The sequence below is a fragment of the Tiliqua scincoides genome, chromosome 2 (genome assembly GCF_035046505.1).
Source record: "Tiliqua scincoides isolate rTilSci1 chromosome 2, rTilSci1.hap2, whole genome shotgun sequence".
NCBI lineage: Eukaryota > Metazoa > Chordata > Lepidosauria > Squamata > Scincidae > Tiliqua > Tiliqua scincoides.
The window spans coordinates 271,579,501-271,596,518 of record NC_089822.1 but is presented as its reverse complement, the minus strand read 5'-3'; the positions used below and the strand labels follow the sequence as shown (position 1 = coordinate 271,596,518).

The 17,018-nt window shown below is 60.7% G+C and overlaps 2 protein-coding genes across 2 annotated transcripts; one reads left to right on the top strand and one right to left on the bottom strand.

Annotated features, from left to right (window-relative positions):
- Positions 1-732: 732 nt before the first annotated feature.
- Positions 733-5,723, top strand: RING1 (ring finger protein 1). The gene is made up of 7 exons (XM_066616408.1): positions 733-815; positions 1,441-1,532; positions 2,004-2,164; positions 2,829-3,044; positions 3,487-3,783; positions 4,505-4,673; positions 5,206-5,723. Exons 2-7 carry the CDS (start codon positions 1,455-1,457, stop codon positions 5,305-5,307), a joined length of 1,023 nt encoding a protein of 340 aa, XP_066472505.1. The 5' UTR covers positions 733-815; positions 1,441-1,454; the 3' UTR covers positions 5,308-5,723.
- A 2,731-nt stretch (positions 5,724-8,454) lies between these two features.
- On the bottom strand, positions 8,455-13,286 carry LOC136640930 (class II histocompatibility antigen, M beta 1 chain). The gene is made up of 6 exons (XM_066616372.1): positions 12,710-13,286; positions 11,965-12,252; positions 10,874-11,155; positions 10,215-10,331; positions 9,520-9,555; positions 8,455-8,723 (listed from the first exon to the last, which is right to left on the bottom strand). The coding sequence occupies exons 1-6, from the start codon at positions 13,182-13,184 to the stop codon at positions 8,713-8,715; spliced, it is 1,209 nt and encodes a 402-aa protein (XP_066472469.1). The 5' UTR covers positions 13,185-13,286; the 3' UTR covers positions 8,455-8,712.
- Between the last annotated feature and the right edge of the window lie 3,732 nt (positions 13,287-17,018).

The following is a 17,018-nucleotide window of genomic DNA, read 5'->3' as shown; positions in this document are numbered from 1 at the left end:
GTCGGGGCAGAAAGCCTGACTCAGCAGTTTGCCCAGCTGCTCCTTCACGGCGGGGCGGGGCGGGGCAGAGACTTCGCCGGCCTGTCGACCACCGTCCTTGCCTCAGTGGCGTAGCGGGGGGGCGCACCCCTCCCCGCAGCGTGCAAGGGGCCCCTCCCCTTCGGATCAGAGCCATTCCAGGCGGGGGGGCAGAACGGAGCCCCCGCCTGGAATGGCTCCGAAGGGGAGGGGCTCCTTGCTCGCTGCGGTGAGGCTCCCTGCAAGACTTCGTGTTCTGCCCCCCCCCGGGGCATTATTCGAGCTGCTCGGGGCAGGGACCGCCTTCCCGGTGCTGCTCTGCAGAACGTCGCGCAGGAGCGAAGGGCGGGATCGGGGGGCTGCAAGCCGCGGGGGGGGATCCTCAGAGAAAAGCCCTGCTGAGTCCGGGCGCGCTCCTCGCCCGAAGAGCCTCTGGGAGCGGCCCGATCCCCACGGGGCAGCCAAGCCCCGAGGACGCAGCGGGCGCCCAAGCGGTGGAGCCCGAGGGGCGGCGGTGGGTGGGGAGAGCCCCTTTCCGTGACGTCACGGGGCGGGGAGGGGAAGTGACGCGGCGCGGAGGTTCCCTCCCTCTCCTGTCCAGACGGGAAAGCGGCGGCGGGTGGGGATCGCTGCTGCTGCTGGGCCGAAGGGGGTTCGGGGGAGGCTCGCCGGGCCCCGGAACCTGCCCTGCAACTCCGGCGCTCGGCCCCCCCCGCAGCACCCCCAGGGGCGCGTGCAGAGCGCAGCCCCCGGAGCCGCCTTGCATGCCAGGCCTGGGAGCCGCAGGACGCCTCGGGGTAAGAAGAAGAGCGCCCCTGAGCATGTACAGAGCGCCGCCCCGCACGGAAGGGAGTGGGTCCAGCACGTGCTTCTCCTGCACGAGCCTCTCCAGCTCGACCCGGGAAAGGGCTGGGTGGCGGCGTGTGGGGAAGGGGGCTGGAGCTCAGCGGGTAGAGCCCCCCCCCCGCTTCAGCCTCGTCAGTTGAGCAGGAGTGGGGGTGACCCCCCTTGGCACCCGGGAGCTGCTGCGGCCAAAGGGGGGGGCTGGGGCTGGAGCTCCTGCTTGGCCCTCCTTGGCCAACCCCTCCCCTCAGAGGCTCTTGGGGAGCAGGGCTGGGGAAGGGGCCTCTTCCTTGGCCGACGGGACCTCCAGGGCCCTGCTGCCAGTCCCAGCAGGCTAGGCAGGCTTGGGCCACGTGACAGGAGCCTGGCCAGAGTCCCGGGACCCTCTGCTGAGAACCGGCTCTTTAGGGGGAGCCTCAGCCGACCCTCACCCCCTCCTGGTTTTCATTGTTGATTACAATTTAGGCAGTACCGTCAGTGCTGATATAAATGGGGAAGGGCAGGGGGGGCCAAGAGTGGGGGGGGGCTTTTCAGGGGCGACCCCTTCTCCAATGGCTGTTCTCTCCCCTCCCTCTGCAGCCCTCCCTGCCAGGATGGCAACTCCAGCCAATGCCCAGAACGCCAGCAAGACCTGGGAACTCAGCCTCTACGAGCTTCACCGGACCCCCCAGGTCAGGGGCCGGGGGGAGGGTCCCTTGTGTGGGGGCATCAGTGTGCAAAAGGCGGGCGAGTTGCCGAAGAACTCCTGCGTGGCGGGGAGCGGGGCCAGGGCTCTTCAGGGGAGCCCTGCCGGGGTCCTGGGGGTGGCAGCCCCCTCTGGCAGGATCTGCCTTCCCAAGTGGGCAGGGGAGGTCCTGCAGGCCCTGAGCCCTGGCCCCCAAGTTTGCAGGGAAGCCTGCCCAGTTTTTGTCATAATCCCAGAGGCGTCAGGTGTGCTCTGGATTCTCCTGTCATTCCAGAATTTCTTTGTTTGATAATCATGGGGGGATGACAGGTGTTTGGAGTCTTTTCTCCCCTCTGCCATCTCTCTGCCACTGTGGCTTCTTATTCCCAGCTGTCCTGGTGCATTTCTGTTGGGGGGTGTGTGTGTGGGGGGGAAAGGCCGCTGCGCTCCTGCCCTGAGCCTCCCGCTTCTCCCCTAGGAGGCCATCATGGACGGAACGGAGATTGCCGTCTCGCCCCGCAGCCTGCACAGCGAGCTGATGTGCCCCATCTGCCTGGACATGCTCAAGCACACCATGACCACCAAGGAGTGCCTGCACCGCTTCTGCTCGGACTGCATTGTCACGGCACTGCGCAGCGGGTGAGTGGGCGCTGCAGAGGAGTGCGTGGGACCAGAGGCCAGGGGGAGGGGGCATCGGGAGACCTTCTGTGGGGGTCCAGTTTGCCTGGAAGGCCCGCCTGTGTCTGGCACATCAAGGCGCTTTGTGGTCTGAGTGCCGTAAGGGGCCGTGTTTGGAGTGACACAGACGGAGTCTCCTCACTGGCACGCTTGGAAGAGGAGGGGGTTCCCTGCTCTCGGGTGGTGTCAGAGGTGGGAGGCCGAGGCCCTTTCCTAGCCTGGGCTGGAGCCCACGGAACAGGGCCTCAGGTACAGGCCTCTGGTCCTGGGTTCAGGCCTGGTAGGCCTGGTTCAGTGGGGGCTGGAAAAGACCCTCCTTGGGCTGACGTGCTGGAGAGCCCCTGCTAGTCGGTGCAGATGGCACAGATCTGAGACAGGCTCGGTGGGCTGGAGGGGTTCCCTCTGTTTCTGTGATGGGAAAACTCAGGTCTTCCCCCCGAGACAGGACACTCTTCCTCATGGTGTGTGTGCCTCGCTGACCCAGGAGAGGAGCAGCCACTGATTGGTGGATGAGAGGGTGGGTTTGCAGGGGCTCAGGTGGGGCGTTGATGGGGGAGTTGACCCCTTGTAGTTGCTGTGCAGCGCGAGAGATCCAACCGCCTGCCCCCCGCCCCTCTTGCTGCAGGAACAAGGAGTGCCCGACCTGCCGGAAGAAGCTGGTCTCCAAGCGCTCCCTGCGGCCGGACCCCAACTTCGACGCTCTCATCTCCAAGATCTACCCCAGCCGCGACGAGTACGAGGCGCACCAGGACCGGGTGCTGGCCAAGCTGAACCGCCTCCACAACCAGCAGGCCCTGCGCAGCAGCATGGAGGAGGGCCTCAAGATGCAGGCCATGCACAGGTGCGCGGCAGGGGTGTGCGTGCGTGTGCGCTTGGCAGTTGCGTAGGATGAGGAGCAACACTGGGGTGCAGGAGGGAGGCGGGTCCCGAGTGCTGGACTGACTTGCTCTCCATAAGTGCCTTTCTGCCTCTTGGCTGCGGAAGTGGGAGGGGGGGAAGGGGCTTGTGTTGGCAGGTGCAGGAGGTCCCTGTCCTTCCTGGTGGCACTTCCTGCAGCACTGCCTGGCAGCTGCCCTCCAGGATTTCAGTCTTACAATGGTTATGGGGGTGGGGCTCTTCCAGCCAAACCTGGGACCTCCTGCTGGCCAGGCGGGGTCAGCTGCAGCCCCATCACCACATACCTTGGGTTTGGCTGGCACACCCCCCTCGGGGGGTGGTGAGCAGTGGCTGTGGGTCGCGTCTGAGGAGCGGGTCTGCTGACACCCCCTGTGGCCTTCCTGCAGAGGGCAGCGGGTCCGGAAGCACCCCCAGGAGTCGGACAACACCACGTTCAGCGGGGCGGAGGACAACTGCGACAGCCGCTCCCACCTAAGCAACGCTTCCGCCCCCAGCCAGCCCGAGGCCGGGCCCAGCCGCAAGCGGTCGCGGGCGTCCGACGAGTCCTGCCCGGAGCCGGAGACCTCGCACGAGGGGGGGCGGGGCAGTCCAGAGCCCTGCGCGGAGCCCAGCAGCAGCGAGATTGAGCTGGTCTTCCGGCCCCACCCGGTCTTGGTGGAGAAGGGGGCCTACTCCCAGACCAGGTGGGAGCGGGACCTGGGGGTGGGGGGGTGAAGGAGGGCCGTGGGTCAAGCCGGCCTGGAGTGCTGGGCAGAAAACGAGCAGCTCTCCTGCAAGGAGAGGTGGAAATGTTGCTGTGGGGAGGACTCTTCGGGGAAAAGGCAGCCGAGGCAGAGGCCGGGGCACGAAAGAGGCTTACACAAGTGGTGCCTGCTGTGTTGGGGGGGGGGATTTCCTCCCATCTCGTAATGCAGGTGCTGGAATTGAGGTCTTCAGTGGTGGGGTGGGCAGGAGATTGAGTTTGCTGCCTCGGGGTGGAGACTATCCACTAGACAAGTGGTTAGGGAACATCTCTGGAAGATTTGGGATACCAGGTGCTGGGGCCTTATGGGGGGGCTCCTTCTGCTTGTCAGCCCCACTTGTAGGCACCTGGATGGCCTACTGTGGGGAAAGATAATGGACTAGACAGCCCCGCCCCGGCCTCTCAGGCCAGCAGGTAGCCTCTAAGAAGGTTCCACTTGGATTTGGTTCCCTCTGACCAGGAGTGCCAAGACGTCCCGTTTCTTGTTCCAGCAGTGCCCGTCCAAGTGCCTCATCTCTCCACTTGCTTTGTCTTCCCCCCCCCCCCTGCACCCTTCCCCAAGCAGCCCTCCTCCCAGCCACTGGCTGGATGTGTGCCTGTCTGGTGGGTTGGCAGTTCAGCTCCGTCCCTCCTGTCTTCACCTCTGCCCCCCTCTGCGGCAGGTACGTCAAGACCACAGCCAACGCGACAGTGGATCACCTCTCCAAATACCTGGCCTTGCGCATTGCGCTAGAGGAGGCTCCGGGGCCTGACTCGGAAGCCCCCGCCCTGGAGGACGTGAGCGAGAAGCAGTACACCATCTACATCACCACTGCTGGAGGAGTCTTCACGGTAACTGGGGAGGGGGTGTGTGGGTGGAGAGCTGCTTTCTTGGGAGCTCACTTTGGCCCAAGGGCAGGGAGGGGGCTGCTTGCACTTGGCATGGGGGGGCAGTGGAGCCATCTACAGGCAAAAGCCAACCACCCCAGGGCCGTGGCTTCAGCTTGGGCAGAGTTTATGCCTTCAGGGCGGAAGGGGCTTTCTCTTCCTCCTCCTTCCCCTGACATTAAGTTCTTTCTCTGTCTGGGTGCACATTTGACTTTTCCCTTGGGATGCAGCTTGGCTCACTTGCTTGAGTTGGTTACCTGCACTGCAGGCACCTCCCTGCCATGCACTGGGCACATTTTGGCCAGGGAGGGGCTCTGTACCCAGGGGGTGCCTTTGGCATGGACTTCAGGTGTCTGGTCGGCCTCTTCCTGGGCTGGACGGGGGTGATTCTGTTGAGGCAGAGGGAGGAGACAAGATGCAGCAAGGGTAATGGAACAGCGAGGAGGGGTGGGCTTCTGCTGTTCCTCCCTCTCTCACCCTCCCTCCTCTTGTGCAGACGCTAAACGGATCTGTGACCCTGGAGCTGGTGAACGAGAAGTACTGGAAGCTGAGCAAGCCCCTGGAGCTCTACTACGCCCCCACCAAGGAGCAGAAGTGAGGGCTGGACCCCAGAGCCGTCAGACCGTTGCGCCTGGCTGGGGGAGGGGTGCTGGCTTTGCCCACGAGGGCACCCTCTGAGGGCACAAAAGGACCCGTTAGAAGACAGTGCTTTTGTGGGGGAGGGGTGCCAAGCTGCAGAAGACTGGACTGCTGCCACTGCTTTGCCTGCCCTGCCCCCACACCCCCCAGCAAAGACTTGTTTCCTCAGGCGGGGGTGGGGGACCCTAACGAGTTTCCTCTCCCGTGAATGACTGACTACCCCCTCCTTCCCCGGCTGCTTGCACCCCAGGCTGCGGTAGAGAGTAAGAAGACTGCTGGGGGTGAGGGTTGGGGGGGCGCAGTCCTGTGATTTTGGCCCTTTTGCAGCTTTTTTTTGTGGAACTGAGTTCATCAGAGTTTTTGGCCTCTTTGGAAGGTTGTGTCTGGACTCCATCTCTGTTTGCAAGCAGGGGCGAGGGAAAGAGCAAAGCGCCCCCCCCTCCCCAAAGCCCTAATCCTGGACTCCAGGACTTCTGTGTTGTGCAGGGAAGGGCATTCCTGCTTGGGAGTGGGGAGGGGGCTGTCCCAGCAGACCCACAAGTGGAAAGTGTTGCATGTTGGGAAGAAGAGGCCGGGGTGGGAGGCAGGTGGCGGCAGCAGCTCTGGTGGGGAAGCTCTCTGGACCCCAGGCTGGGGCTCCAATCTGTAGGACTCGCCTTCTGCAGAGAGCCCAGGGTGGGCCGAGTCTTGTTCTGTCCTGTGAATTTGACCTGGCTGCAGCTCTCTTCAACCCCCCACCCAGAGAAGTTGCTTGTAGAACAGGAGCTTCACCACTGAGCTGCAGCCCCAGCCCCCAGCTGGACTGTGGCACAGCTGGGGCTCAATCCTGCAACCCCAGCATGCCTCATAGTTGTGGAATTAGCTGCCAGCCTTGCAGCTGCCTAGCTGGGCCCTGGCACCTTGAGTACAAGGCAGCCTGCAGCTGGGCAGGGGCTAGCCTGGATGTCTCCCCACTCCCAGGGAGCAGCTGACTGCTGTCTGGGCTCTGCCTCCCTGTGGTCCTTTGCACAGAGAATCGCATTTGTAGTCGGGTTCCTGCTGAGTGCTGCTGAAGCTGCCACAGCCTCTAGCCAGTTGCGTGCTGGAAGGTGCCGCAGCCTGTGGTCGGGGCCGAGTCTGTCCATCTCTGAGGCCTGGCGTGGGGCTCAGGGTAAAAAGAAGGTCGCAGGCTGGCGAGTGGCAGCGAGATGCAAGTATCTTGTGGTCTTGTGTGCTCCCCGAGACATCTACTGGGCCGCTGTGATGTAGGAAGCCGGACTGGATAGACCCTGGGCCTGCCAGCAGGGCTCTCCGGGTATTCTTACGCCCTGGAGCATTTCTGCCAGCCAGACCATGTGGGGGTGGTGACGGGGTGGACAACCTTCCCATTGTCCATTACTGGAGGTATTTGCCTGGGCTGGCCCTGCTGGACCCCAGTGCCTGTGTGTTCCCCGGGCTGTAGCACCTCCTGCCTCACAACTTTTTTGTGATGTCCTGGGGACAGTCCTGCTGGCCTCCACCTTTAGAAATGGGTGTCTCATTTTCTAGCCACAAAGTCCCCAGAGGGGTCAAGGTGGCCACAGCACTGAGGATGGCTCCCTGCTCTCAAAGGGCTTGTAGGCTGAGCTGGGTGCGAGTGGCCAGGGGTCCAGCAGGGGCCTGGTAGCTGCCCTTCCAAGGACTCCTCAGCTGTTGTGTCAACTTTTTGTTGTGTTGAAAAGCTGGCCCCAAATGCTCCTCGCTGTGTTTTGGGGGTGGGGGGGGGAGAACTGTCTTCTTTTGACGGGGAAAGGAAAAGCTTTGCTCCTCTGTGTCCAGGACTTGAGGAAAGAGTATCAGCTGGGGGAGGCTCTGGTGGAAGCCCCCCAAAGGCTCCCTCCTGTGGGGCAGGTGGTGACATGGCACACTGCCAGCTGCAGGAGGGCAATGCCCCCAAGCATGGGGAGGTCCCCGAATGATTTGGGCAACATCAGTCCTGCATCAGAGTCCTGCCTGTGTGGTGGTATTTGTGCTGTCCCACCTCAAAGAACTGCGCTGTCCCTCTTAGAGTGACGACTGCTTGAGTAAGAAGTCCTTTGGGCTCCACCTGTCCAGGTGAAGGCTGGGGGTCAGGGCTTGGAGCAGACGGTCCAGGTTGAGGCAGGTGCACTGCGGCCTGTGCCCCTCACTGAAGAGACCAGAACACTGGCCCCTTGCCTGGTGCGTGTGCCGGTGGGGGGGGGGGGTTGAGTTTTGTAACCCTAACTCTGTGCCTGCATGCTGAATGGACTGCCCTGGCCTCTGACTGTGGATGATGCACTCTGGCTGAGGGGCAGTTGGGGAGAAGTTTCAGCCTCTTCTCCCCCTTGTTGGTAACCATTAGCACAGAGGTCTGGAACTTGCCCCCCCCCGACCTCTAAGGACTGTTTGCCAGGAAGGCTGATGAGGGAAGGACTGAGAGCCTGGGGTGCCAGGATTAGGCTCCGCTAGGCAGCTCCTCTTGGCCCCTGGGCAGACTGACCTCCAACTGCCAACCACTCTCTGGGGAGGGGCCTTTCATGGCCCTGCACACTCAAAGCAAGCAGCCCCTCCCCTGGTCATCTACTGCCCATTCCCTGTTGAGGAAGGCATACCAGTGGGGCCAAGGAGTGTGCGCAGCTTGCAGAATAGGAGAGCCAGAAGCAGTGCAGATGCTCCTGGGGGCACCCAGAAGGATGGACTGTGGGCCTGCCCACTGCTGGGGCTGTTGCGGGTCCTTTTTTGTGCCCCGGGCCCCTGTCAGTCTTGGGAGAGCTCAGATTCCTCTTGGCTGGGGGGGGAGTGAACTTCCTTCCATGCTGACCCCCCAACCCTGGTTTCTGCCAGCAGTATGCACATAGCACTCGCTATCAAGTGCAAAGTCCCTGCCCCAAGCAGTCATTTCACTTTTGTGCTTCAGCATACCTGAGGACTAGAAGCTTGTTTTTTTATTAGAAATTGCAAGAAAGCTGAGTTCTTCATTGGCTGCTTCCCACTCTACCTTCTATGGCTCCTTAACTCCCCCCCCCCACCTTGTGCCTGCTTCAGTTGGTGGACACAAGCCTAGGCCTTCAAAGTGGGGCAATACTTGACAAGAGGAGAAGCTTAATCTCTGTCTAAAGGGAATTTACAGTTTATTTTGGCACATGCAACAATTCTTAAAAATGCAGCTTGTCTGCACAGCTGCAGCCACGGCTGGCAGAAAAATGGGATGAAGCCAGGAGCGTTGACTTCAGCACAGGGCTTCCTCCCGCAGGTGGGGCGGTGGGAGGCATTTCTGGACCCCTGCCCCCTGGTGCAGTCCTGGACCACCTGGAGATGCTTGTTTTGCTCAGCCAGTTTGTGGGAATGGGAAAGAGAGGGGGGCAGGAGGGGGTCCAGCTGGAGCTCAGGTCCTCCCTGCGGTGGAGAGAAAGGAGAGGCATGAGGCAGGCTGAGGACAGGAGGAGGCTGTAAGTCGTACCAGGCTCCCCCCACTGCAGCTCCCAGAGCAGTCAGGGATACAGAGTGCAGGGGGGGCTGCTTCAAAGGTCCTCCACCTCCTGTCAATTTCATCCCATGGCGGTGCTTAGAAATGCAAAAACTCCCCTGAACACATTGGGGAGCAGCAGCAGTGGAGTAGAAAAGGGGGAAGCCAATGGGGGGCTTTTGGTGGGGACTGCCTGGAAATCCCTGCTTGGCTGGGAAGGTCGCAGAGTACGTTTTGGGGTGGTAGTGAGGATAAAATGGGGTGGGGGAGATCCTGGGGGCTGCCCTGAGCTTCTAGAAGAAAAGCCCATGCTAAATGGGTGCAGTTGGAGAGTCTCCTGCACGGAGAGAGTTGAACTGAAGGGAGGAGGGAGCTGCTGCAGTCGGCAAGCAAGGGGGGGGTGACTTTGGTGGCTGGGGAAGGAAGGAATGATGCACACATGGGCACTATGGGAGGGTGGTGGTGGGAGACCTGGCCTTGGAGGGGCTGCGTGAGAAACCATGAGAGCAACGCTCCCAATTCTTTGCAGAAGAGAAGCTGCATCTAGGCCATTTCAGAAGCCCATCCCACTGTGTGCAGTGGGGCCAGACTCCTAGAAAGGGCATGTGGGCCTGCAGCCACCTCAGCTCATGTGGGGGTCAGGCTGGTGACTCTCCCTTCCTTGTTGGGTCTTTTAGAGGCTGGCCACTGAGGCTCCTTGAGAGGAGGCAGCTCCAAGGCACTTACCTGCAGAGTAGGTGTTGCCATCAATGGGGATATAACCTGGAGGGGAGAAAGTGGGCCACTGTGAGAGACAGGAAGCTGCACTAGATGGGCCTCTGGCCTGATCCGGCAGGGCTCTTCTGGGAAGCAGATCAGGTCAGGGAGAGATGTGCTCTGTCTGGTGGAGGGGGGTTACTGGAGCACTGACCCCCCCCCCAGCAGCCTCAAGAAAAGGTTTCCATTCACTTTCAGAGGAAGCCCCACCTCAGCCCACCCGGGGCCACGAGTAGGATCCAAATCCAGGCCCACCCCCAAAACCAATGAGACCTATTACTCTTTGGACACAAGTTGAGTGCAGTTGAGCCCTTCCTGGCCTCCAGGAAGCAGGGCCTAGGGCTGCAGGAGGCCAGGCCTCCGGCCCTGGTGCTGCAGGTTGAACGGCTTGTGCTTGAGGCTCAGTCCGGACGTGCACCCTTCCCATGCTCAGAGGCACTGTTGCTGACTATCTGGGGTGGGGCTGCGCACCGCCAGTCCGAGGCAGGAAAACAACCGGGCCGGTGAAGTCCCCAGGGAGAACGCCCAGCCTGGGGGGGGGGAATCGCTGAGCCCCTCCCCCCGCGCAGTCGGTGGGGACCCGCCCGTGCGCCAGCAGCAGGGGGCAGCGCCACCAGACGCCCCCCAGGCCGGGCTGCAGCACGAGTCGGCTCCCGCTCGCTCACCTGCAGGGACGCGCTTCCTCCAGCAGATGGCGCCCGCCAGCAGGACCGCGATGCCCGCGCCCAGCACCGCCGCCGCCGCGCCGACGATCGCTCGGAGCTCCAGGGGCAGGCCCGGCGCTGCGGAGGGAGGGGCTGTCAGCGCTGGGCGGCCTCCCCCTGGGCGGCTCCGCAAGCCCTCCCTGGCTGGACGAGCGGCCTGAGAAGAGGCGCCGGACTTTGCTCGGCTTCCTTCCTCGCGGGGGGCTCTCCCCCAGCAGGAGCCCCCGGCAGGCTGTGCAGGTGCTCTCCCCGCACGCCAGCCCTGCTGCCCCGGACGGGTAGACTGCTGCTGAAGCTGGAGGAGCGCTGGGCCACCGCCACCAGAAGCCGCCAAGGGACTCGTCCTCCGCTGTGGCTGGGGGGGGGCACTGCGGGCCGGGGCGAGGGAGCGCGGCACGAGAGGCCCCGCTTCCTGGCAGAGAAGGAGCGGCGCAGCTGCCCGCTGGGAGACGCTTTCGGCGATGGAAAACCCCCCCCCGCCGAGCAGCTTAGCCAGAAAGGCGCTCTGCACGCGAACAGAGGTCCCGAGTTCTGCCACTGCTGAGGGAACCCGCAGCAGGTCGAGGGGGCGAAGGGGCCTCCGCCTGAGCCCAGAAGCCCCCCGCACCCACACCACTCACCCCAGTCCTTGGTGATGGGCCCCGGCAGGCTGGCGTGCGCCACGCGGCAGCTGTAGACGTCTCCCTGCCGGGGACTGACGGGCAGGGTCAGCCTGGCCTGGTACGTCCAGTCCCCGTTACTCGAGAGCTCCGGCTCGCCCACGTGCTCCTGGACGGGGCGCCCGTTCTTCAGCCAGGAGACGCTCACCTGGGCCGGGAAGAAGCCCCAGGCCACGCAGGCCAGCATGAGGGGCGCCGGCGTGTTCTGAGGGGTGACGGGGAAGACGCGGACATTGGGGGGCGCTGTGGGGGGAGGAGGGAAGCGGAGAGCGTCAGGCTGAGCACACGCCCCTCCCCTCGCGTGCCAGGGGGGCACCACTTGCCCTCACCGTTAACGGGACCGATTCCAGCCCACTTAGGACGGGAGGGAGGAGCTCTGACTGCGCACAAGCCCGAAGCAAGCTCTGCCTGCACAACTCGGACCCCCCAGTCGGGGGGCGCGACCCTTACCCGGTACTAGTTTCTCAGCAGTACATGCGAGCTGTGTCTCTCCCCCCCCCAACAAGCAGCCTCCTCCCAGGAAGATGCCCCCCATCTGGGGCAGGGAGAAGGTTCAATCAGAAACACTCCGAGTCCGTTTCCCCGTCAAAATCCCCTTCCAAGCTCGGGGACCGCGGCAGAGAAGCGCCGAGAAGCCGGCCGGCCAAGGGGTGCCGCTGATCCTCCCCCTCCCCCCCCGCTTCTGCCCCCGTCAGGCGGAGCTGGTCGTGCAGATGCCACCAGCCTCGGCTGTTTCGCGGCGAGAAGCGCAGAAGCAGGACTGACTGCCTTCCGGCCAGGCTTCCCCCGGAGGGAGCCATCGGGAACTTAGACGGAGCGGAGCGGTTCGGCCGTGTGGGGCATGCCCGGATGGCAGCGCAAGGCAGCCGCCCCACGGGCCGCCTGGGGGAGAGGAGGGCTCCGAATCCGGTCTCCTAAGGACAAGCCCCCTCCGCCTCTGAGCGAGGGGCGCCCCGCAGGCAGGATGGCGCCTGACATCTCCCGCCGACGGAGCGCGAAGCACTCAGGCCTCCCCCCCGTTCCCCACAGCCCGCCCCGCCCCGCTCACTCACTCTGCCGGCGCCCCGTCCGTGCCCACAGCGAGCGGGTCTGCTCCCGGCAGGCCTCCCGCTGCACCTGTCCGTGGTCCGGGTACCGCCGGTTCAGGGTGTCGGAGATGTTCAGGATCACGGCGTACCAGGGGTCGTAGAGGCCCAGGCCGCAGGGCACGAACCCCCGGAACTGGTCGTCGTAGCAGAGGAAGGGCACCTTGTTGAAGGCCAGCGTCCAGTTGGCCCAGAGCACCCCGCCGTCGGCGCCCAGCGGGCAGTCCGCCTCCAGGTGCAGCACGAAGCCGCCGCCTGCGGGCGCAGAGAGGAGCGCGGGCTCAGGGGGGGACTACAACAGCCCCGGAGCTGCGGAGCCAGAGGGGGCGGGCCGGCTGTCCCCCTGCAGCAGCCGCGCCCCCGACTTGGGGGGAGCCCTTTCTTGAAGCCCCGGGCGCGGACTCCGCGGACACCCCCAGGAGGGGCTGGGGGCGGGCCGCCCCCCGGCGGAGCCTGACCTTTCCCGGCCTCCCTCTCTTCCCCCCTCCCCGGGCAGCTGCCCGGCCGGAGGCGCTCTGGGCTCCCCAGGGCTCCAGCAAGGGGCTGCCGGCTCCATGAGACCTGCGGACAGGACTGGTCGCGGCCGCGCGGCGGGTCGGAGAAGCACTCTGCACATGCCCAGGGGCCCCGGCGCAGCGACTGGAGCAGGGAGTGGCGCTCCCTTCTCCCGAGACGCACGGAGCGGGGGGGGCGGGGGCGGCCCGCGTCTTACCTGCCGGCAAGTGGCCGAGCGCCAGGCAGAGCGCCCAGCGGAGCAGCCAGGGCGGGGGGGCCGGCCGCATCCCGAGGCGGGGGGGAGCGAGAGAGCGCGCCGCGGTCCGCGCCCCGCACTTCCACGCAACCCGGACGCCGCCGCCGCCGCCGCTTCTCTGCCCGGGCCAAGGCTGGGCCGCCCCGCCGAGAGCCAGTGAGGAGCCCGTCCGGCCGCGCGTCATCAGTCGCCGGGCGAAGCGGAGCCGGCCGGCGGCCTCAGGAGGAAAGTGAGCCGGGACGGGAGCGGGAGGCGCGCAGGACCGGAGCGGGAGGAGGCGCCGGGCGCGGCGGGGGGAAGCTGTCGAGGGGCCCGGTCCTTCCAAGGGGCGCCCAGACCGGTAGCCGCCTCCGTGTCTCCGGGAGCGCCTTCCCTTCTGGGCAGGCCGGCAGGGGCTCGCGGACTCCTCTGCTGCAGCCTTGGAAGCCGCGCTCATTTGCACCGCGTCGCCCGCGCTGCGGCCTCGCAGGACGGGCGAGCGGAGGGCAGGACGAGGACAGCTCAGGTGGTGCGTCTCCTGGTGGAGAGAGAGTGTTGCGCCCGCCTGGCTGCCAGCCCCTGGGGCAGCAGGCCCCCCTCCCTAAATGCTCTTCTAGCCCCCCACTCTCCCCCCCCCACTTCCCCTTCTGCTGCAGGGAATGGAAAGGGGAACAGTGGAGGCAGCTGGGCAGGCAGAAGTGGGTGCCCCTTGCCAATCTCTTGCTGCCTCAGTCTGCCTCGTGGGTGGGCCGGACCTCAGGCAGTGCCGCCTCCCTGGCTGTGGCCAAGGAAGGGCCTGCTTGGTGCAAGGTCTCGCCTCCTAGGCTGAAGCCTGTCCAGAAATGCAAAAGGAAGCGGGAGGGTCCTGACAGGGCACCGTGGCAGGGAGCGTTGAGTATGGACCATCTGCCCCTTGTTACCAGCACTGCTCCTTCACATGTACACACGTTTCCTACATGTCATTTTTTAAATTCTTTTATTTTATTGATAAATAACATGGTACAAGAGATACAATTTTAGTGCATAATGATGTCTATAAGGAAAGGAAAAAGGAAAAAAAGGAAAAAGTGAAACAACACAAGTGAGAGAGAAATAAGAAGTGACAGAAGAAAAAAACTGTACAAAAATATCTAAAAAAGGTTTTCAAATATCAAAAAATTTATCAAGACAAAATTGTCTTCTGTATGCAACAGATTCAAATACAGATAGCACCAGGAGATCTTCCCTCCATTGGGCGATAGTGGGTGGGCATTTGTCCTTCCAGGATTTAAGTTCTGTAAGTCTTTCTGCAACTGTCGGGGCGCAGAGAGTCCATCTTTGTTGTCCTTCAGAAAGTTTCCATAAGGTCAAAATATAATTCAAAAGAATATACATATCTATAAAGAACACTGATTTTTCCAAAGCCTGATTGATGCTACTAATAACCTCTACCCAAAAAACTTGTGCAAGATCAAAAGGTGCTGAAATGCAAAACATGCTGGGGACCAGCCATTAAGAGAGGTGAGGGGGATGTCAGCCAGAAAAAGGCCTCCTCAGTGGCGGCGGCGCCTGTATTGTGGAATTTCCTCCCCTTTGAGTTGAGAACAGCTCCTTCCTTGTTAACCTTCCAGAGAGACCTGAAGACATTTTTATTCCAGCAAGTCTTTGATGCCCGATGGCTGCTTTTAATTGTTTTTACTGCTGATTTTATTGCTGCTGGTTGCTTTTTACCTATTTTATTGCTGTTTTTATGTAGTTTTTGATGTATTTTGATGTATTTTTAAATAGTCCAGTAGATTCATACTTTCACTTAGACTCTGGAATTTATCTTTTGTTAGTGGGCTTTTTACTCCCCCTTCTGGGATTTGTTTTTCTGTCTTGGGTGGAGTTTAGGTGCTGCTCCTTCCTGCCTGGCTGCTTTGAATGACAAAGGCGAGCCAAGTGGCCTTCTTTATCGAAATGGTAACACCTCAGTTACAATATTTATCACAATCCTCCTTTCTTTCTAGTTTGAGGCAACACAACTCATTAATCAATCTGAACTGGTCCTTCATTCCTGTTTTTGCATAGGTTTCAGTCAGGATTGTTATCATTTCCTTTGCTGTTTTAGCCTCTCCTACATAAGGCAGTTGAAGCTCAGTTAGAGATCTGCGAATGAGGCATTTGGCTTTCCCATCTTCTCAGCTCCATGCCACACTGCAGCCTCTCCACTAGTGGGACGCTCTGTCTCTAGAGCAGACAGTGCTCCATGCATTTGAATTTCTGCCATAATTCTATAATGCCAGTTGTGGAAGCTTTTGGGGTTCAACCTGATCATTGATTGGTTGAACATCTGTTCTTTCTGCCATTGTTTACTTAGCAAGCAAGTTCAGCCTTACAGAGTGAGTGGGGAGAGTTCCCAAAAATAAAAATAAAAATCTTTCAAGGTATCTGGGCTTCCTAGTGCACAACCCACCTAGGTTTCTTAGTACCTGGTCTCTGGGTTTCTTAGTACACAGTCCCTGGGTTTCTTAGTGCACTGTCCCTGGGCCCATAACCTGTTGGAGGAATCTTGGCTGGTTGAAGTTGCAAAAGAAAGTCATTTACTCACGGTTCCATAGAAGCATATTTACAGCATCTGATTATGATCAGAGGTTTCACTAACTTAAAGACAGCAAGGCCCTAGAGCTGCCTCGCCCTGCATGCCATGTGCTCAAGATGGCGTCGCCAGCAGATCCCTGCTGGGTGCCATCTCATCAGGTCTGTGGTCAGAAAGGAAGAGAGTGTGCCAGGAGAAGGAGGGAAGGTTACAGGGTCTGGGTCACACCCCCACAAAGGTCACAGAAGAGGACAGGTAAAGAGTAGTCACTGGGCCATGGCTTAACCCTTTCTGGACAGTATCCTGCCACCTCTGGACAGCAGAAGGAGTTGCTCCAAACTCCAACAATCACCAAGTGGCACAGTTTCAGATGCCCTGCAGGTGCCTTGCGCGCACACACAAATAACTGAAATTAAGCAAGAGGTCCAGTCCAGCAGCGAGACAAGGAGTCGGATTGTTGACGTGGATGAGCAGGACAACCATTCTCAAGGTGCCTCAGAATTAGGCCGACAGTAACCACAAGACTGAGCTTTTCAAAGCAGATCAGAGTTTATTAAAGAAATATAGATAACAAGGAAAAGGCACATTGAATTTCAGGTCAGTTACAGAGAAGAGAGGCTTGTCAATGGCTGTGTTTGTGCAGCGGGAGTTAGTTGGAAAGGTGACTGAGGGCCAAATCCTATCCAATTTTCCAGCCAATCAGGCATGTGCTACATCCTGCGGTGGGGGCCAATCAGGGAGGCCTCCTCCAGGTAAGGGAACAATTGTTCCCTTTCCTCAAGGCTGCATTGCAGCTGCACCAGCACTGGCAAGTTGGATGGGACTGGGTCCTCAATCTTTTGGGGGAAAGAGAGAGAGATGACTGTTATGAATATCAGAAGGGGAGGAAAGATCACCTGTTCTGATCTGCAAGCAAGGGCAGGGCTGCAGAGTTTCCAGGTTCCAGGGAAGGAAAGGACTAAGAATGGAGGAGGTTTTCTTCTGGAAAAGAAACCTCCAAGCACAGCAATGGACACCCCAGCTAGTTTCTGAAGTGACCCAAAAAGTGGAGGAGAAGCCTCAAAGCACACTTGGTAGAGAGAAAGCTGACCCTGTTCAAAAATGGAGGTTCCTACTGCTACAGAAACCTCCTCAAGACAGCTTGCTGGAGAGAAAGCTGGCCCTCAGCTGCTTGCTAGGAGCCAGAGAAGTTACAGGACTTTTTACAGAGGAATTTTGGGCAGGACAAGGGAGCTTGGGGAGCTATGCAACCTGAACTTCCTGACCTCCATTGGGTTCTTCCAGGAGGACACAAAAGATCTTGATGGCCCATCCAGGTGAGTTCCTGCTGAACAATAGGATGTGGCAGGAGTGTTGCTTCAGGCTCAGGCTGGGAGACTACAGGGTCCAGAGTCTGTAAAGAACTACCAGATTGGGCAATTGTGATCTAATTTAACATTCAGGCAGGACTTGCTGGCTAACCTTTTGTCAGGTCTGATCTTAGAGGAGGCTTTCCCTTTGAGAGCCAGCAAAATTCTCCCCCCTCACAAAGCCTGCCTAGCTTTGAAACCAGGATAAAGTCAGTTTGAACCGCACATATGCTTGAGAAAGAGGGTGTTGGGTCCCTTTGGGGAGAAGGGCGGGATAGAAATAAAGTTGTTGTTGTTGTTGTTGTTGTTGTTGTTGTTGTTATTACCCTCTCTGTGTCTGGGCTGAGGAATGGCTTTGAAGAACATCCAAAGACATGGAAGCCCT

Excerpts from the sequence above, each read along its gene's own strand:
- LOC136640930 (XM_066616372.1), bottom strand. The coding sequence starts at position 13,184 with ATGAGCGCGGCTTCCAAGGCTGCAGCAGAGGAGTCCGCGAGCCCCTGC. Across the intron at positions 12,253-12,709 it reads GCTCGGCCACTTGCCGGCAG|GCGGCGGCTTCGTGCTGCAC; the intron begins GTAAGACGCGGG and ends CTGCGCCCGCAG. Across the intron at positions 9,556-10,214 it reads GAGGAAGCGCGTCCCTGCAG|GTTATATCCCCATTGATGGC; the intron begins GTGAGCGAGCGG and ends TCTCCCCTCCAG.
- RING1 (XM_066616408.1), top strand. The coding sequence starts at position 1,455 with ATGGCAACTCCAGCCAATGCCCAGAACGCCAGCAAGACCTGGGAACTC. Across the intron at positions 2,165-2,828 it reads GTCACGGCACTGCGCAGCGG|GAACAAGGAGTGCCCGACCT; the intron begins GTGAGTGGGCGC and ends CTCTTGCTGCAG. Across the intron at positions 3,784-4,504 it reads GGGGCCTACTCCCAGACCAG|GTACGTCAAGACCACAGCCA; the intron begins GTGGGAGCGGGA and ends CCTCTGCGGCAG.